We start from the raw sequence: 21710 nt of genomic DNA on the forward strand, positions 1-21710 counted from the left end.
ATTCAGGGACGTGTCCTGTTGGAAGGTGAACCTTCGCCCCAGTCTGAGGTCCTGAGTGCTCTGGAGCAGGTTTTCATCAAGGATCTCTCTGTACTTTGCTCCGTTCATCTTTCCCTTGATCCTGACTAGTCTCCCACTCTTTGCCGCTGAAAAACATCCTCACAGATTTCCATCTGGCCACTTTACCATAAGGCCTGATTGGTGGAGTGCTGCAGTGATAGTTGTTCTTCTGGAAGGTTCTCCCATCTCCACGGAGGAAATCTGAAGCTCTATCAGAGGTACCATCGGGCTCTTGGCCACCTCCCTGACCAAGGCCCTTCTCTCCCGATTGCTTAGTTTGGCCGGGCGGACAACTCTAGGAAGAGTCTTGGTGGTTCCAAAATTCTTCCATTTAAAAATGATGGATGCCACTGTGTTCTTGGGGACCTTTTTTTGGTAGCCTTCCCCAGATCTTTGCATCGACACAATCCTGTCTCGGCGCTCTACAGACAATTCCTTCGACCTCATGGCTTGGTTTTTGCTCTGACATGCACTGTCAACTGTGGGACCTTATATAGACATGTGTGTGCCTTTCCAAATAATGTCCAATCAATTGAATTTACCAGAGGTGGACTCCAATCAAGTTGTAGAAATATCTCAAGGATAATCGATGGAAACAGGATGCACTTGAGCTCAATTTCGAGTCTCATAGCAAAGCGTCTGAATACTTATGTAAATGTAATATTTCTGTTTTTTCTTTTTTCTAAATTGACAAACATTTCTAAAAACCTGTTTTCGCATTGTCATTATGGAGTATTGTATGTAGATTGATGAGGCAAATGTTTATTTAATCCATCTTAGAATAAGGCTGTAACATAACAAAATGTGGGGAAAAGTCAAGGGGTCTGAATACTTTCCGAATGCACTGTATGCTTTAGAGGTTTCCCATACTGTGGAAATCCTTTCAGTTGAGCCTATGTTAATTTCAAAAAAGGATCTAAGATCATCTGCAAGTGATTGTCTAAAAATCTCATCTTGAATAGCATGGTGTTGAATCTGAATCTACCCTTCCTCACAGTTAATATCAATATGTGACTACTATAGCATGATCTGTGGGGGTGATGGGTCTAATCTTGCAATCAATCACATTATTAACAATGAAATTAGATCAAGTATAAATCTATTCTGGAGTGTGTCTTATGACAGTGGGAGAAAAACGTATATTCTCTATCATCTGGATGGACTAATCTCCATATGTCTGTAAGGCCAATATCTTCTGCTATTGCAAATCTATCCTTTCGTGTGGAGTTACCTATAGATGTACTTCTATCATATTGTCCATGACCTTCCGTATTTCCCAGTTTAACGTTGACCTCATGAAAAACAAATCAGGATCCTCCTTGTTGGGAGCATAGATGTTGCATAACACTACCTTAATCCCATTTATAAGAGCCTCAATGCAGATAAACCTGCCAAAACTCATCAGTGTTGCTTCAACATTACAAAATTAAGTATTTTGCTTGTCAGAATAATCCCCCCATTTTGTTTGGAATTAAATGAGCTACGATAAACTTCAGCAACCCAGCCTCCTCTAAATTCCAGTGCCTCTGTATCTGTTAAATGTGACTCCTGTATGAACACAATATCCGCCTTAAATATATCCCCCCAAAAATACACTTCACTTGGTTACCACAACCATTTATGTTCCAAGAGATGATGTTTACATAACATTAGCCATATTTGCTCATAGTGATTATAGCCTGTGAGTGGTTATAGCCTGTGAGCGTGAAGTGTCCCATTTAACACGTGGCAACTATAATGAACATCATTATAACATTTCACAATATATGCTCCTGCTGTACAATGAAACAGTGTAAATAAACATAGAAAACCAACCCCAAAATAAAACAAAGCAACTAGGAATGTAACGTTGCTTCTCGATGAGTCAATTATCACAGAACTGTCTTTGATGCTGCAGAAGATAAGTTATAGTCTCAACTCAAAAATCCTTATGGTCTGTGTAGCGCTCAAAAGGCTAAATTGGCAAATCTCCCAGAGTCCCGCAAACACATTGGCTACCTTCATTTGTATTGTAAACGGCATATATTCAACATGTATTTTACCTTGTCCCGTCTTCTTTATCTAGGCTAAACACCTTGCTCTCGCAAGAATTCTCTTTCCCTTCCAAGTAAAGAGCAGGGTCGCTGGGAATGGCAGTGTGTGCCTGACGTTCTTCTTGTGTAGTTGTTTCTTCGCCATTGCAAACTTCTTCCTCTTCATTGCCAGTTGATGGGGGGGTCGGGAGGACTTGCTGTTTATTTGCTAGTTGATGTGGCCTTCTGTGAATACCTTGTGTAAGGCTTGAACACGTTTTAAGCGTGTGTCGACATTCCAATAACGCCACTTTAGCGAGATGTTTCAAAATGTGAATGATCCATATATTAAACTGTACTTCAAGTCAATATATTAAGACAAACATTTAAGTGTATGCCGTTGAATTTCAATATTTACAATACCAGTCAAAAGTTTGGACACACCTACTCTTTCAATGGCTTTTCTTTATTTTTATCTAGGCAAAGTGTGGCTACTTTGAAGAATCTCAAATATAAAATATATTTTGATTTGTTTAACACTTTTTTGGTTACTACATGATTCCATATGTGTTATTTCGTAGTTTTGATGTCTTCACTATTATTCTACAATGTAGAAAATAGTAAAAATAAAGAGAAACCCTGGAATGAGTAGGTGTGACCAAACTTTTGACTGGTACTGTACATGCAGGTATTAGGTGCTCTATAAAGTGCTGCCACCTTTTTCGGCAGTCCCATGTCAATCCAGTAAAAATTATTCAAGCTCTGTCAAGATTGTTGTTGATCATTGCTAGACAGCCATTTCCAAGTCTTGCCATAGATGTACTAGTTGATTAATGTCCAAACTGTAACTAGGCCACTCAGAAACATTCAATGTCATCTTGGCAAGCAACTCAGTGTATATTTGGCCTTGTGTTTTAAGTTATTGTTCTGCTGAAAGGTGCATTTGACTCCCAGTGTCTGTTGGAAAGCAGACTGAACCATGTTTTCCTCTAGGATTTTGCCTGCGCTTAGCTTTATTCCATTTATTTTTAGCCTAAATAACTCCCTAGTCCTTGCCAATGACAGACATACTCATAACATGATGCAGCCACCACCCTGCTTGCAAACAGGATGCATATTTTTTATTCTGTACAGGCTTCCTTCCTCTCTGGCAACTGAGTTAGGAAGGACACCTGTATCTTAGCAGTGACTGGGTGCATTGATATACCATATAAGGGGAATTGATAACTTCACTATGCCTAAAGGGATTTTCAGTGTCTGCTACCAATAGGTGCCCTTCTTTGCGAAGCATTCGAAAACCTCCCTGGTCTTTGTGCTTGAAATGCACTTCTCATCTGAGATACCTTACAGATAATTGTATGTGTGGGGTACAGAGATGAGGTAGTCATTCAAAAATCATGTTAACCACTATTATTGCACACAGAGTGCATGCAACTTATATGACTTTTTAAGGAAATGTGTACTCCTGTTCTTACAGTATTTAGGCTTGCCTTAACAAAGGAGTTGAATACTTGACTCAAGACTTTTAATTTTTCATTATTTTCCCCCAAAAAATTCTGAAAAAAATGATACTTTAACATTATGGGGTATTGTGTGTAGATCAGTGAAACAAAATTGCAATTGAATACATTTTAAGTCACCCTATAAGACAACAAAATGTGGAAAAAGTCAAAGGGTGTTAATACTTTCTGGAGGCACTGTAGCAGTGAATGAAAACTACACATACCATCACCAAATTATTTGTACTGTTTCTTTTAAAAGTGTGGAAATACATTTTCTCGTATTCTGCACTCTGGACTTCCTTATAGCTGGACATCAAGCCCCTTAGTTAGCTCACACAACAGAGGAACTTCATATACTTGGGTTGCTGAGGTGTTGTCGAGCTAAGAGCGCACAGGTGATTTTAACGGTCCTCCAGCTTTTGAAAACGTCCGAAATGGTGGCTGGATGCATGGCACCTTTTGAGTTCACACCTCCACACCCCCCTGCTCTTTGTTAAAAGCACTGAATGGGATAACTGTCACACTTCGACTCTGACACCATTTTAGTGTCTGCTGTGTGCAGTTCACTCATTATTTATTTATTTAATTTAGCTACTTTACTAGGTCTGCTTTTCACTTTCAACATACACGTTTTAAAGGTGTTGGTTTAAAAAAAATGCTGCTACCCCCCTTTGTGTAGGTGTGTGTGTGTGATGAAATTAAAATAAATAAAATAGCCCTATTATTCTACTATATTTCTACTACTGTCTCACTACTATTATTTCATAAATTACAGCATGCATGGAAAACCAACAGGTAATTGCAGCACATTCACTTCTGATAACAATGTATTTGATTAATTTATCTATCTCAGTCCCTCTCTGTGGGAAGTATAGCGGCACAAAAAGTTGCTGCAATTCCTCCTCCGAACAGAACTGGCGCTGTACCCTCAGCGGCACACTGGATCCTTGAGGGGTGGAACTTTGACCATCCATCAGTTAGCTAAATTATTTCCAAGCGTAGCACCCACTGTCACTTTTGTTTTTTCATATGTATGTGTTTTATTTTACATGAAACGAGATGTGGTTTATTTATTTACTAAGTTGGCTGTCGTTGGTGATACAAATATCTTTCGTCACACTAGCAATTGGTGAGTTTACTTGTAACGTTACGTGTTGAAGTTGTTAGCTTCGCCACATTGCCTTTATTTTCCCACCCGCCTTGTATTGATACCTGTCACTTTGACCTCGGCTCGGAGTGACAAACAATCGACAATGTAGCGGAAGAAAATTTATTCAACTGACTTGCTAGGATAATATTAACCTTGTAGCTAGCAATGCACACAGTGTGGCAAATTCCCATAGCTAGCTTGCTATCAAGCTAAAAGCCAACTCAATCAGGTAACTAGCTAACGTTAGCTATGGTACATGTTCAAGAGAGTTTAAGCGAATCGACTAATAGTTTTCACGTGAAACGTTAGTAACCAATCATTTGACATTAAACTAGCCAACAAGTCGTTGCCTATGTAACATTAACCACTCATCTCGTCTTGCCTCAACCGTTTCATCCACCCTGCAACTTGTGAAAAAGCTAACTAGCTATTGTTAGCTTACTACCGAAATAGCTAACACCTGTACATTGTCATTGGGCCAGTTCGTTTTGCAAGGGCCGGTGCCCCGGGTGGGTGGAGATTACTTTAAAGACTAATGGATTAGTCTAAGATTTTAAACTCCGCCGACCTGGGGCACTGGGCCATGTAAAACAAACTAGTGCTAGTGGCCCCTGTTGTTGTTATGCAAGTGGCTAATTGTATTAGCTAACTATCTTTTACCACTGTTTACAAAAGTACGCAAAGTACTGTACCGTTACTGTATAGCCAATGAACTTAACAGAAAATCAATAGCTGGAGAGGAATATCTAGCACGCAACTGTTGCCCTGTCCTGTCCACGTTGGCACTTTCAGAAACTCATGATGTCATCTCACCTGGCAACGTTTAACCTCTGCCAGCTCGAGCATGCGTACCTGTGGAGGATGGGTTGCAACATTCCATTGCGTCTTGGGCCGAGTCATCAATGATTTATCTACTCAATAAAAAAAGCACATGCCGCCTATATCTCCACCAAATAAATTATAGACTACTGTACAATAAACTAAGGGAGATGCCTGGTTTATGCCCTTAAAAAAAGTCTAATACGCTATTAGGCTTAGCTTTGCAGATGGCTTTATACATTATTTCCCCCCTTGCGCTACATAAATGTGCGTCTGTAAGCATAGATGATAATACTAGTTTCAAAGTGATAGTCAGTGAACCTTGTTTTGTTACATAGGCATAAAAAAGATCCCCTAAAATCCAATCTTGTTTGACAGTTAATACGTATTATGACACTGTCTATTTAGCAACTCATCAGCATTAACTTAATATTTACTAATAACTAGTAAATTAAGATAGTCCATGTGGATGTAATGCTCTTTTTTGGTGGTCTCTGGTACATTCTAATAATGCCTTCGTTACATCTGAAATCCACAGCGATATTTTTGAATACTTAGGGTATTTACCTCCCAGATTGGACAAATGTGTTCTGGAATTGGGTTACAATCTAAATGACTGAAAATGTATGAATTCAGAAAGAGAACATTCAACTTTTTTTTTTTTTACATTTAACCTGTCTTCTCTTGAGATAAAATAATTTTACTGCAAGATATGAATAGACACAATTGTTTCTTCTTCAAATTATGTATTTTATTATCTTGAAAGAATACACTACCAGTCAAAAGAACAAACTATCAAATAACACATGGAATCATGTAGTAACCACACTCTTGGCACACTCTTGGCATTCTCTCAACCAGCTTCATGAGGTAGTTACCTGGAATGCATTTCAGTTAACAGGTGTGCCTTAAAAGTTAATTTGTGGAATTTCTTTCCTTCATAATGCGTTTGATGCAATCAGTTGTGTTGTGACACGGTCTGACAACAATTTTTAACGCCTTCCTCTGACACCGCCTGGTATAGCGGTCCTGGATGGCAGGAAGCTTGGCCCTAGTGATGTACTGGGCCGTTCGCACTACCCTCTGTAGTGCCTTGCGGTCGGAGGCCGAGCAGTTGCCATACCAGGCAGTGATGCAACCAGTCAGGATGTTCTCGATGGTGCAGCTGTAGAACCTTTTGAGGATCTGAGGACCCATGCGAAATCTTTTCAGTCTCCAGAGGGGTAATAGGTTTTGTAGTGCCCTTTTCAAGACTGTCTTGGTGTGCTTGAACCATGATACTTTGTTGGTGATGTGGACACCAAGGAACTTGAAGCTCTCAACCTGCTCTACTACAGCCCCGTCGATCAGAATGGGTGCTTGCTCGGTCATCCTTTTCCTGTCGTCCACAATCATCTCCTTTCTCTTGATCACGTTGAGGGAGAGGTTGTTGTCCTGTTACCACATGGCCAGGTCTCGGTCTATAGGGAGGAGGTCATTCTCATCGTTGTCTGTGATCAGGCTTTCCACTGTTGTGTCATCAGCAAACTTAATGATGGGGTTGGAGTCGTGCCTGCCCATGCAGTCATGAGTGAACAGGGAGTACAGGAGGGGACTGTTGAGGATCAGTGTTGAGGATCAGCATGGCGGATGTGTTATTACCTACCCTTACCACCTGGGGGCGGCCCGTCTGAAAGTCCAGCATCCAGTTGCAGAGAGAGGTGTTTAGTCCCAGGGTCCTTAGCATAGTGATGAGCTTTGAGGGCACAATGGTGTTGAACGCTGAGCTGTAGTCAATGAATAGCATTCTCACATAGGTGTTCCTTTTTTCCAGGTGGGAAAGGGCAGTGTGGAGTGCAATAGAGATTGCATCATCTGTGGATCTGTTGGGGCGGTATGCAAATTGGAGTGGGTCTAGGGTCACTAGGATAATGGTGTTGTGGGCCATGACCAGCCTTTCAAATCACTTCGTGGCTACAGACGTGAGTATTACGGGTCGGTAGTCATTTAGGCAGGTTACCTTAGTGTTCTTAGGCACAGGGACTATGGTGGTCTGCTTGAAACATGATGGTATTACAGACTCAGACAGGGAGAGGTTGAAAATGTCAGTGAAGACACTTGCCAGTTGGTCAGCGTATGCTCGGAGTACATGTTTAAAGGTCTTACAAACAAACATTGGCTGCGGAGAGCGTGATCACAGAGTCATCCGGAACAGCTGGTGCTCTCATGCATGTTTCAGTGTTACTTGGCTTGAAGCGAGCCTAGAAGTAAATTAGCTTGTCTGGTAGGCTCGGGTCACTGGGCAGCTCCTGGCTGTGCTTCCAGGTTAGTGTCCTGCGCCTTGAAAGTGGTAGCTCTACTCTTTTAGCTCAATGCGGATGTTGCCTGTAATCCTTGGCTTCAGGTTGGGGTATGTACGTACAGTCAATGTAGGGACGATGTCATTGATGCACTTATTGATGAAGCCAATGACTGATGTGGTGTTCTCCTCAATGCCATCAGAAGAATCCTGGAACATATTGCAGTTTGTGCTAGCAAAACAGTCCTGTAGCTTAGCATCTTCTTCATCTGACCACTTTTTTTATTGACAGAGTCACTGGCGCTTCCAGCTTTATTTTTTGCTTGTAAGCAGGAATCAAGAGGATAGAATTATGGTCAGATTTTCCAAATGGAGGGAGAGCTTTGCATGCTTGCGTCTTTGTGTGTGGAGTAAAGGTGGTCTGGAGTTTTTTTTTTCTCCACTGGTTGCACATTTAACATGCTGGTAGAAATGAGGTTAAACAAATTTAAGTTTCCCTGCATTAAAGTCCCCTGCCACTAGGAGCGCCGCCTCTGGATGAGCGTTTTCCTGTTTGTTTATGGCCGTATATAGCTCATTGAGTGTGGCCTTAGTGCCAGCATTGGTTTGTGGTGGTAAATAGGCGGCTACGAAGAATATAGATGAAAACTCTTGGTAAATAGTGTGGTCTACAGCTTATCATGAGATACTCTACCTCAGGCGACCTCGAGACTTACTTTGATATCGTGCACCAGCTGTTGTTTACAAATATACATAGCCCGGCACCCCTTGTCTTACCAGAGGCTACTGTTCTGTCCTGCCGATACAGTGTATAGCCCGCCAGCTGTATTTTATTCATGTGGTTGTTCAGCCACGACTCGGTGAAACATAAGATATTAGTTTAACATCTTTTGGCACATGAACCGCTAGCGGGACACCTACGACAACATCCGGTGAAATTGCAGAGCGCGAAATTCAAAATACAAAAATCGTAATATTAAACATGAATGAAAATACAATTGTCATACATCATTTAAAAGCTTATCTTCTTGTTAATCCAACCGCGTTGTCACATTTCAAAATGCTTTACGGCGAAAGCATACCGTGCGATTATCTGAGGACAGCGCCCCACACAAATACTTTTTCCACCAGCACAGGTGTCACAAAATCACAAATAGCGATTAAATAAATCACTTACCTTTGAAGAACTTCCTGTGTTTGCATTCCCAAGGGTCCCATCTACACAATGAATGGTCGTTTTGTTTGATAAAGTCCTTCTTTATATCCCAAAAATGTCTGTTTAGTTGTCGCGCTTGATTCAGTAATCCACTCGTTCAACATGCATACAAACGAATCCAAACAATTACCGAAACGATGTTTCTAATTAATCCTCAGGTATTCTAATATCTAAATAAATGATCATATTTAAGACGGAGAATAGTATGTTCAACAACATGCACCAACAAGACTACATATCTAATGAGAGACACCTTGGAGTTTTTCCAATTACTTGCTTATTTAAAAAAAAAAACAAGCCCGAAACCCTTTCTAAAGACTGTTGACATCTAGTGAAAGCCATAGGAACTGCAATCTGGGTCCTATCTATTTGTATATCCCATAGGCAAGCATTGAAATGACCTGTGACCTAAAAAAAAAAAAGAGAAATTCTGGATGGGTTTTCGCCTGCCATATCAGTTCTGTTATACTCACATACATTATTTTAACAGTTTTAGAAACGTCATAGTTTTTTCTATCCAATGCTACCAAGTATGTGCATATCCTAGCTTTTGGGCCTGAGTAACAGGCAGTTTACTTTGGGCACGTCAGTCATCCGACATTCCGGGCAATAACCAGTATGCTAATGAAGTTAATGGCCTTTTGGTAGGATATACGTGCTTGTAGTTCGTCTATTTTATTATCCAATGATTGTACGTTGGCTAATAGGACCGATGGTAAAGGCAAATTACCCACTCGCCGCTGGATCCGTACAAGGCATCCCGACCTTTGTCCTCTGTCTCTATCTCTTTCTCCGGCGAATGACGGGGATGAGGGCCTTGTCTGGAGTAAATCCCTCTCGTCCGACTCGTTAAAGAAAAAACATTTCTTTCAATACGAGGTGAGTAATCGGCTGTCCTGATTTCTAGAAGCTCTTTTCGGTCATAAGAGACGGTGGCAGAAACATTATGTACAAAATAAGTTACAAATAACGCAAGAAAACACACAATAGCACAATTCGTTAGGAGACCGTAAAACAGCAGCCATTCTCTCTGGCGCCATCATAGGCTATGATTACTAAGACATGAAGGTCAGTCAATACGGAAAATGTCAAGTTTCTTCAAGTGCAGTTGCAAAAACCATCAAGCGCTATGATGGAACTGGCTCTCATGAGGACCGCCACAGGAAAGTAAGACCCAGAGTTACCTCTGCTGCAGAGGATAAGTTCATTAGAGTTACCAGCCTCAGAAATTGCAGCCCAAATAAATGCTTCAGAGTTCAAGTAACAGACATCTCAACATCAACTGTTCAGAGGAGACTGTGTGAATCAAGCCTTCATGGTTGAATTGCTGCAATGAAACCACTACTAAAGGACACCAATAAGAAGAAGAGACTTGCTTGGGCCAAGAAATACGAGCAATGGACATTAGACCGGTGAACATTTGTCCTTTGGTCTGGAGTCCAAATTGGAGATTTTTGGTTCCAACCGCTGTGAGACACAGTGTGGGTGAACGGATGATCTCCACATGTGTATTTCCCACCGTGAAGCATGGAGGAGGAGGTGTTGTGGTGGTGCTTTGCTGGTGACACTGTCTGATTTATTTAGAATTCAAGGCGCACTTAACCAGCATGGCTACTGCAGCGATACGCCATCCCATCTGGTTTGCGCTTAGTGGGACTATCATTTGTTTTTCAACAGGACAATGACCCAACACACCTCCAGTCTGTGTAAGGGCTATTTGACTAAGAAGGAGAGTGATGGAGTGCTCCATCAGATGACCTGGCCTCCACAATCCCCCGACCTCAACCAAATTGAGATGGTTTGGGATGAGTCGGACCGCAGAGTGAAGGAAAAGCAGCCAACAAGTGCTCAGCATATATGGGAACTCTTTCAAAAACTGTTGGAAAAGCATTCCAGGTGATGCTGGTTGAAAGAATACCAAGAGTGTGCAAAGCTGTCATCAAGGCAAAGGGTGTCTATTTGGAGAATTTGAAATATAAAATATATTTTGATTTGTTTAACACTTTTTTGGTTACTACATGATTCCATATGTGTTATTTCATAGTTTGATGTCTTCACTATTATTCTACAATGTTGAAAATAGTAAAATTAAGAAAAACCCTTGAATGAGAAGGTGTTCTAAAACTTTTAACCGGTAGTGTACATTTTAAAGGTTCAATTTAAAATCAAACGAATTGTGTGATGGGCACTTTTTCAAATGGAAAAGTGTGTATCTAAAATTAAGAGAACAGATGCTCAATAAAGTGCTTGGTCCATATGTGTTCAGAGAAGAGAGAGAACGACATCAGTTCAATTAGTGAAATCATTTTAATAGTTAAAAAAAACAAAAAAACTTTGTGAATTGCAGTATGTCATTTATAAAAGAAAATACGTGTTTAACAACTGACCCATATATTTCTTCTTTAAGGCTTCAAGCTTCCTTTTAAGAGGCATTTTCTCAGATTGAAGAATGACGCAGGTGTTAATCATGGGCTTTGCTACACAGAAAGCAGCATTTGACCACTCCATTGTCAACACTTTGATTAAATCAGTAGACCTAGATCCATGTCTTTGAAAATATCATATCAGTATCATTAGCTTTTAAAACAATTCAGTCTGTTTTCTTTTATCAAGTTTTGGACCAGAGTGAGTCTGTCTCTCCACTAGCCTACCTATTGTTCCTGCAGTGAAGAGGATTCACCATCTTCATCGAATGTTTTCATAATTTATCTGCAGATAATCGCCAAAAAGCCTACAAGTATGCAAATTAGGGAAGCAAATGAAAGGCTTTCTTACAGGTGCGATTCGGTAGGCTGCTGACGAGTCACTCACTTTTAACGCCACTGTCTGGCAAGTCCTGATAGACTTCATATCGAAAATACAAATGAGATCTTTAGTTTACTTGTCCCGATGTGATACCATGGACATATAACTACATTGTATGATTTATGAATGGCAAGGATATGACATTGACTTTATTCAGTCAGTTTGACACCATTTATAAACTAGTCAAGCTTGCTGATCTTCTGTAAATAAGAATTTGTTCTTAACTGACTTGCCTAGTTAAAGGTTAAATAAAGAAAAAATTACTGTTCATCAATCAAATCAAATGAAGACTTAGCTCTCTCAAACTCATCTCCCATATGTATTTTTATTTTCTTTTAATTTCACCTTTATTTAACTAGGCAAGTCAGTTAAGAACATCTTATTTACAATGACTGCCAAACCTGGATGACGCTGGGCCAAATTGTGCGCTGCCCTATGGGACTCCCAATCACAGCCGGATGTGAAACAGCCTGGATTTGAACCAGGGACTGCAGCGACGCCTCTTGCACTGAGATGCAGTGCCTTAGGGCTCCCGAGTGGTGCAGCGGTCTATGTAGGGTTTTCAGCCATTACATTCGCCCACATTTGGTTCTGTGTAAACTACAATTGACACTGTTTTTAACGTCAATTATCATCGCTCTCTAAACGGTTTTGGAAACATATACTGATATGCCCTTTGTCTTTCATGTCAGTGAAAAATAATCTTTCAAATAAAATATACAATTATTGTAGCAGTTTTGCACAGATCCTGTGTGCCTCCAGCTGACCAACTGCTCTTCCTCCTCAGCTCACACACAGGTGTTCGGAGCACGCTAGATAGCTAATTGGCGCAGGTGATGGCCTATGTCTACTGTCTGTCTTCTGTAAACGAGCGTTGTAACATGGAGATATGGCCATGTGTGAGCACTAACCCTATAAAAGGTGTATCAATGTACCTTTTTGGATTTTGAAAATTATAGCTTGCTGATTTGAATACGTTCCTTATTTTTCCAAAACATTACCGCAAGTGATGCATGTACATTTTTTGTTCAATCGTCGGGGCTCTTAACAAAACTTCCCCTGTCAGAAGATACTATCGTCAGTATGCACCAAAGTAGTTAGGGGGCTATGCCCCGGCACTTCCAATGTGCCAGAAAACAATAGGCTAAGTGGATTTTGACTCGTCGTTTCCACAATATATGGGACGTGCAAATTGACTCGCATGGATTATGGAGGAGCATCATGTTTTCCTCCCTCCGTGTGAAGATATTTGACTGCAACCAAAGCGTTCACAACACATACACCCAGGTACCGGGAGGTGGGACAGACGGCAAACTGTCAAACCAGCAGTGTTTCCCGGTCATTGCTCACTTTGACTGACAGGCACCTGTCCTATAAATAGATCACTTGAAGATGAATATCGTTCATTCTAGTTGGAGGGCTCGGCAGACTTTTTTTTTCTGACCTGAGAATTGAAAAGTAGCTTAGTTAATATTAAGTGGAAAAGGTACCCGACTGAAAATGAGTGTGTAACCGGCTGTATAGCCGACAGCCGGCGCTATTGGAAAACTCTGGTCTGTGTGTAGAAGGGCGGACGAGTGGGCGAGTGCCTTGCCTTGCGTGATGAGATGCAGTGTCCTCCTGTGTGCTTGCCTGGGGTGTATCTGTCACCAGCTTCTCTTTGACCTAAATGTTTTGACTTGTTATAGTGCCGTTGCCTCAAGTAGCCTCTTCTGGAAGCATGTTAGCAAATGTCTGCTTCTATCTAGGCTACCTTCAGTTTTTCAGGGGTTATTTTGGGTTGTGTGTGTTATTCCTCAATTGATCTCATCTCTCGTACGTTACAGTGCAGTCTATAGACGGGTTAGCTGACAACGTCACCAAAATGATGCGCACTATTGAAATGGGGCAGAAGTCCGTGAGTTGCGATTCTGAGCGGTCAGATAGCTAGCAACCAGGAAGTGCTCATTGTGCAAATGTATTTATGTTTTCAATAAACATCGGAGACTTAATGTAGTTCATGTTGACAGTCAAAGCCCACCCCGTCTGTTTTACCTCATAGTTGCGCACGTGGGGGTTTTGTTACTAAACAACCAACCCGTCTATGGACAAGCTGGTAATGCATTTGGCTTGTTCTTGTTATTTATTAGTATGTCTCTCCTCCTCCTCCCCCCCAGCTGCTGGCCTGTATTATTTGGCAGAACTAATAGAAGAATACACAGTTGCCACTAGTCGAATAATAAAGTACATGATACTGGTGAGTAGTGTCTCTTGACTGATATCAAATCGATCACAATGCAAATGTTTTCCTCAAGTAGCACTTGTATTTAGAATGTCATGGAAATGGACCTCTCTGACCACCCAATCTCTCTCCCTCCATTCCCTCATTTAATAGGGGCTAGGAGTTTTTCCTGGTCACCACTTTACCCGACCAGGAGAAACTCCAAACCCTAGTTATAGCCTATAAGGTCCTGGGTTTTTCAAGATCATGTGATCAGGGAAAACCCCTGGCCCTTATGTCCTGTAACCTTGACTCCCAGTCCAGATGTTTTGAAGTGCTAGCAGCTAACCGTTGCTCTGTGCATGCATCCTCTCTAGTTCTCCACAGGCGTGCTGTCGGGGCTGTACCTGTTTGAAGGCTTCCCATGGCTGATGATGGGCTGTGGTCTTTTCACCAACCTGGTGTACTTTGGCCTCCTGCAGACCTTCCCTTACATACTGCTGAGCTCACCTAACTTCATCCTCTCCTGTGGTGAGCATCAGAGACAGGCAGCTGCAGAGGCAGAAACCAGTGTGTTGTGGGGATAGCTTCTCTATGTATAGACGTCTATGTACAATATGCTGGGACAGTAGTGTTTACCTGATCACGCAATCTGATACATGTTCAGGAGTTTTAACATCTGTCTCTCTCTGCCTGTCTCTCTCTCTCTCTCTCTCTCTCTCTGCCTGTCTCTCTCTCTCTGTCTCTCTCTCTGCCTGTCTCTGCTTGTCTGTCTCTCTCTCTCTCTGTCTCTCTCTCTCTCTGCCTCTCTCTCTCTCTCTCTGCCTCTCTCTCTCACTCTCTCTCTCTCGCTGCCTGTCTCTCTCTCACTCTGCCTGTCTCTCTCTCGCTCACAGTATTGGTGGTGCTGAACCACTACATGGCCTTCCAGTACTTTGCAGCAGAGTATTACCCCTTCTCAGAGGTAAGCTTAGGTCACACGCTAAGGTAAGCCTAATCTGTGTTGATCACTCCTGAGCTCCAATGAGCAAAGAATTGCAGGGTACATATTCATTTATTCACTTAGCACATGACACAATGGAAGGGAGATGGCTCATACCTCACCAAGGGAAAGATGGTTGCTATGAAATAGAAAGCTCTGATTAGTTGGTCGGCCAGTCAATCAAGAAACCAAATTATTTTACGAACAGTCAATATAACACTACTAGGACCTGAAGTTAGGAGCTGATCATGACAAACTCTCAGCCCTAGTTGTTAGCTCTAAGGCCCAGAATTTTACCTGGTTAGGAAGAAATCCTGGTCTTGCCTTGTACCCATGTGTCTCCTCCGTCCTCACCCGCCATGTCACTTCACCCTCCATGTCTCCTCACCCTCCATGTCTCCTCACCCGCCATGTCTCTTCACCCTCCATGTCTCTTCACCCTCCATGTCTCTTCACCCTCCATGTCTCTTCACCCTCCATGTCTCTTCACCCTCCATGTCTCCTCACCCTCCGTCTCCTCACCCTCCATGTCTCCTCTCCTCACCTCTACCTCTTCTTCTATCCCTGAAGGTCCTTGCGTACTTCACCATCTGTCTGTGGATTATCCCCTTCTCGTTCTTCGTGTCACTCTCTGCTGGGGAGAACGTGCTTCCATCCACCATGCAGCAAGGAGGTGAGCTCTATGATACTGTTCACCTTGTGGGTGGACGAACCAGGTCGTCTTAATACTGTTCACCTTATGGTTGGACCAACCAGGTTGTCGTAATCAATCAAATATATTTATAAAGCCCTTTTTACATCAGCCGATGTCACAAAGTGCTATACAGAAACCAGCCCAAAACCCCAAACAGCAAGCAATGCACCTGTAGAAGCACGGTGGCTAGGAAAAACTCCCTAGAAAAGCAGGAACCTAGGAAGAAACCTAGAGAGGAACCAGGCTCTGAGGGGTGACCAGTCCTCTTCTGGCTGTGCCGGGAAAATGTTCAAACGTTCATAGATGACCAGCAGGGTCAGATAATAATAATCACAGTGGTTGTAGAGGGTGCAACAGGTCAGCGCCTCAGGAGTAAATGTCAGTTGGCTTTTCATAGCCAATCATTCAGAGTTCGAGACAGCTGGTGGGGTGGAGAGAGAGTCGAAAACAGCAGGTCCGAGACAAGGTAGCATGTCCGGTGAACAGGTCAGGGTTCCATAGCCGCAGGCAGAACAGTTGAAACTGGAGCAGCAGCAAGACCAATTGGACTGGGGACAGCAAGGAGTCATCAGGCCAGGTAGTCCCGAGGCATGGTCCTAGGGCTCAGGTCCTCCGAGAGGAGAGAGAATTAGTGGGAGCATACTTAAATTCTCACAGGTCACCGGATAAGACAGGAGAAGTACTCCAGATAACAGACTGACCCTAGCCCCCCGACACAAACTATTGGAGTATAATTACTGGAGGCTGAGACAGGAGGGATCGGGAGACACTGTGGCCCCGTCCGATGATACCCCCGGACAGGGCCAACCAAGCAGGATATAACCCCACGCACTTTGCCAAAGCACAGCCCCCACACCACTAGAGAGATAAATATTCAACCACCAACTTACTACCCAGAGACAAGGCCGAGTATAGCACACAAAGATTTCCCCCACGGCATAAACCCGAGGGGGGCACCAACCCGGACAGGAAGATAACTTCAGAGACTCAAGTGACGCACCCCTCCTAGGGACTGCATGGAAGAGCACCAGTAAGCCAGTGATTCAGCCCCCGTAATAGGGTTAGAGGTAGAGAATTCCAGTGGAGAAAGGGGAACCGGCCAGACAGAGACAGCAAGGTTGGTTCGTAGCTCTAGTGCTTTTCCTTTCACCACACCCCTGGGCCAGACTACACTCATAGGACCTACTGAAGAGATGAGTCTTCAATAAAGACTTAAAGGTCGAGACCGAGTCTGCGTCTCTGACATGGATAGGCAGACCATTCCATAAAAATGGAGCTCTATAGGAGAAAACCCTGCCTCCAGCTGTTTTCTTAGAAATTCTAGGGACAATTAGGAGGCCTGCGTCTTGTGACCATAGCGTATGTGTAGGTAAGTACGGCAGGACCAAATCAGAAAGATGGCTAGGAGCAAGCCCATGTAATGCTTGGTAGGTTAGCAGTAAAACCTTGAAATCATCCTTAGCCTTAACAGGAAGCCAGTTGTAGTGAGGCTAGCACTGGAGTAATATGATCACATTCTTTGGTTTTAGTCAAGATTCTAGGAGCCGTGTTTAGCACTAACTGAAGTTTATTTAGTGCTTTATCCGGGTAGCTGGAAGGTAGAGCATTGCAGTAGTCTAATCTAGAAGTGACAAAAGCATGGGTGAATGTTTCTGCATTTTTGGACAGAAAGTTTTAAGATTTTTTGCAATGTTTCAAGCTGTCCTTGAAATAGTCTTGATATGTTCGTCAAAAGAGAGATCAGGGTCCAGAGTAACGCCGAGGTCCTTTACAGTTTTATTTGAGATGACTGTACAACCATCAATATTAATTGTCAGATCCAACAGAAGATCCCTTTGTTTCTTGGGACCTAAAACTAGCATCTCTGTTTTGTCCGAGTTTAAAATATAAAATGTGCGCCATCCACTTCCTTATGTCTGAAACACAGGCAATTTTGGGGCTTCACCATGTTTCATTGAAATGTACAGCTGTGTATCGTCCGCATAGCAGTGAAAGTTAACATTATGGTTCCGAATGACATTACCAAGAGGTAAAATATATATATAGTGAAAACAATAGTGGTCCTAAAACGGAACCTTGAGGAACACCGAAATGTAGTTGATTTGTCAGAGGACAAACCATCCAGAGACACTGATATCTTTCCGACAGATAAGATCTAAACCAGGCCAGAATTTGGGTTTCCTATCTCTCCAAGAGAATGTGGTGATTGATGGTATCAAAAGCAGCACTAAGGTCTAGGAGCACGAGGACAGATGCAGAGCCTTGGTCATTAAAATGATGCAGAGCCTTGACGCCATTAAAAGGTCATTTACCACTTTCGAGTGCAGTCTCAATGCTATGATGGGGTCTAATACCAGACTGAAACGATTCATTTACATTGTTTGTCTTCAGGAAGGCAGTGAGTTGCTGCGCAACAGCTTTTTCTAAAATCTTTAAGAGGAATGGGAGATTTGATATAGGCTGATTTGTTATATATATATATTTTTTAAATTATTATTATTATTTATTTTTATTTTTATTATTATTATTTTTTTTAAATATATTTTCTGGGTCAAGGTTTTGCTTTTTCATTAGAGGCTTTATTACTGCCACTTTTAGTGAGTTTGGTACACATCTGCTGGATAGGGAGCCATTTATGTTCAGCATAGGAGGGCCAAGCACAGGAAGCAGCTCTTTCAGTAGTTTAGTTGGAATTGGGTCTAGTATGCAGCTTGAAGGTTTAGAGGCCATGACTATTTTCATGAATGTGTCAAGAGATATAGGATTAAAAAACTTGAGTGTCTCCCTTGATCCTAGGTCCTGGCAGTGTTGTGCAGATTCAGGACAGCTGAGCTTTGGAGGAATACGCAGATTTAAAGAGAAGTCTGTAATTTGCTGTCTAATGATCATGATCTTTTCGTCAAAGAAGTTCATGAATTTATCACTGCTGAAGTGAAAGCCATCCTCTCAGGGAATGCTGCTTTTTACTTAGCTTTGCGACAGTATCAAAAATACATTTTGTATTGTTCTTATTCTCAATTAAGTTGGAAAAATAGGATGATCGAGCAGCGGTGAGGGCTCTTCGAGACTGTATTGTACTGTCTTTCCAAGCTAATCGGAAGTCTTCCAGTTTGGTGTAGCGCCATTTCCATTCCAATTTTCTCGAAGCTTGCTTCAGGGCTCGGGTATTTTCTGTATACCAGGGAGCTAGTTTCTTATGACAAATGTTTTTTGTTTTTAGGGGTGCGACTGCATCTAGGGTATTACGTAAGGTTAAATTAAGTTCCTCAGTTAGGTGGTTAACCAATTGTTGTACTCTGACGTCCTTGGGTAGGTGGAGGGAGTCTGGAAGGGCATCTAGGAATCTTTTGGTTGTACGAGAATTTATAGCACGGCTTTTGATGATCCTTGGTTGGGGTCTGAGCAGATTATTTGTTGCGATTGCAAACATAATAAAATGGTGGTCCGATACTCCAGGACTATGAGGAAAAACATTAAGATCCACAATATTTATTCCACGGGACAAAACTAGGTCCAGAGTATGACACGGCAGTGAGTAGGTCCAGAGACATGTTGGACAAAACATGTCGATGATGGCTCCGAAAGCCTTTTGGAGTGGGTCTGGACTTTTCCATGTGAATATTAAAGTCACCAAAAATGTGAATATTATCTGCCATGACTACAAGGTCTGATAGGAATTCAGGGAACTCGGTGAGGAACGCTGTATACGGCCCAGTAGGCCTATAAACAGTAGCTATAAAAAGTGATTGAGTAGGCTGCATAGATTTCATGACTTGAAGCTCAAAAGACAAACGCAGTCATATTTTTTTTGTAAATTGGAATTTGCTGTCGTAAATGTTAGCAACACCTCCGCCTTTGTGTGATGCGAAGGGGATATGGTCACTACTGTAATCAGGAGGAGAGGCCTCATTTAACACACTTGTATTATCATCTACATTTATGATGAGTATTTCTGTTGAATAGATGTGGCTATGCACTATCACTGGATGTTTTTGGAACTAGTGAACGTAACACGCCAATGTAAACTCAGATTTTTTTAGATGAACTTTATCAAACAAAACATACATGTATTGTGTAACATGAAGTCCTATGAGTGTCATCTGATGAAGATCATCAAAGGTTAGTGATTCATTTTATCTCTATTTGTGCTTTTTGTGACTGCTATCTTTGGCTGGAAAAATGCCTGTGCTTATTCTGTGGCTTGGTGGTGACCTAACATAATCGTTTGTGGTGCTTTCGCTGAGAAGCATATTTGAAATCGGACACTTTGGTGGGATCAACAACAAGATTACCTTTAAAATGGTATAAGACACATGTATGTCTGAGGAATGTTAATTATAAGATTTCTGTTGTTTTGAATTTGGCGGCCTGCACTTTCACTGGCTGTTGTCATATCATCCCGTTACCGGGATTGCAGCCATAAGAAGTTTTAATACTGTTCACCTTATGGTTGGACCAACAAGGTCGTCTTAAATTTTTGTACTAGCCCAGTACCAATGTAGCCTGGTTGCCATCCTTGTTCAACTCTTACATTCCGCTCCTGCCATTTGCCAAAGAGACTGGCCTTTCGGCAATCTTCAAAGATGAACATTCTTTAATTAATGATCTTGAGCAGGATTTGATCCTGATTCGATAACACTCACAGCTATCATCCATTCACAATGTTTTTGCAAATTAGACTGATAGGAAAATATTAACTTTATTCATACATTTGATTGGAAACATTCTAACGTTGGGCATTCTGATGTTATATATTTCATTATAACTTTGGGTTTAGGGAGAACAGAGGATTCCCGTTTCTTGCATTTTTACCACCAGCCAATGTGATCGCAAAGATTTGTATTTTTTTCTTGTTCAAAATAAATTACCAAGCTATATTGCTACTTCTGGGACACGCATTGGGCTAGGCTACTGGTTCAACAGCTATAAGAGGAATACAGAGAGGATGGAAGAGGGAGAGGCCAGTAGAGATGCCAACGGAGATGTGTGAATTGCGCTAGAAGGGAACAGTGAAGACGGGAGTGTAAATTAGAAGTTAATTCCTAGGCTGGGCTAATTAATCCACCATTTGTATGCTAGCATAAACATTAGGCCTAGCCTACTAGGGTGAATTTAGGTCACCACCTGTACCATGCAAGCCAGAGCACATTTTTTTGCGTCTGACACATTTTGTGCCAATGAATTGAAGTTAGACATTGTTGAATAAAATGTGCAATTAAGTCTACACTAACTTTTTCCACTAGTGGCACTGGTGCTACAAACTTTTTAATTTGGTTTCACTAGCTCATTTTTATTTTATTTAACCTTTTTAACTAGGCAAGTCAGTTGAGAACAAATTCCTATTTACAATGACGGCCTATGCTGGTCAAACCCTAACCCGGACGACGCTGGGCCAATTGTGCGCTGCCCTATGGGACTCCCCATCACGGCCGGTTGGGATACAGCCTGGAATCGAACCAGGGTCTGTAGTGATGACTCTAGCACTGAGATGCAGTGCCTTAGACCGTTGCATGATTTACATTTTAAATAATTGATTAAGACCAGGCCTGTCTAATAATGTGCCTGCAGTCCACATAAAACCAGGCTAATAATTACTAGCCATCTCTTAAATTAGCATGCCCTTGTGTTTATAAATTGATTTGGACTTTTAAAATAAAGTGCAAAATTACCTTTCCATCTACCCGAAGACAGTTATTTTGTATTTTATTAGGATTGCCATTAGCTGTTGCAAAAGCAGCAGCTACTCTTCCTGGGGTCCACACAAAACATGAAACAATACTGAAAATGAATAGACAAGAACAGTAGCATGTGATTTTCATTAGCATCGCTAATGGCTACACAAAGTGGTAGACATATAGGGCTTACTCGCACCGCACACAGCAGGGCTCGACATTCAAATATATTTGCCAGTGCCAACTGAAAGCTACAGGCCGGAATAAATAAAAAAAATACTGTCAAGGTCCAGATCTGACAGGAAAGCGAATGATCCGTG

At 41.9% G+C, this 21710-nt stretch overlaps 1 protein-coding gene across 1 annotated transcript in view; it reads left to right on the forward strand.

The window, feature by feature from the left end:
- The first annotated feature begins 4482 nt into the window (after positions 1–4482).
- Positions 4483–21710, forward strand: part of LOC139560970 (protein TEX261-like) — a 30598-nt gene continuing 13370 nt past the window's right edge. Inside the window, exons 1-5 of the mRNA XM_071377730.1 lie at positions 4483–4703; positions 13999–14078; positions 14420–14573; positions 14939–15006; positions 15595–15697. Of these exons, the coding sequence (XP_071233831.1) occupies positions 4634–4703; positions 13999–14078; positions 14420–14573; positions 14939–15006; positions 15595–15697 (475 nt within the window). The 5' untranslated portion in view covers positions 4483–4633. The remainder of the gene's footprint in view (positions 4704–13998; positions 14079–14419; positions 14574–14938; positions 15007–15594; positions 15698–21710) is intronic.

Source organism: Salvelinus alpinus, chromosome 31 (genome assembly GCF_045679555.1).
Source record: "Salvelinus alpinus chromosome 31, SLU_Salpinus.1, whole genome shotgun sequence".
Classification (NCBI taxonomy): domain Eukaryota; kingdom Metazoa; phylum Chordata; class Actinopteri; order Salmoniformes; family Salmonidae; genus Salvelinus; species Salvelinus alpinus.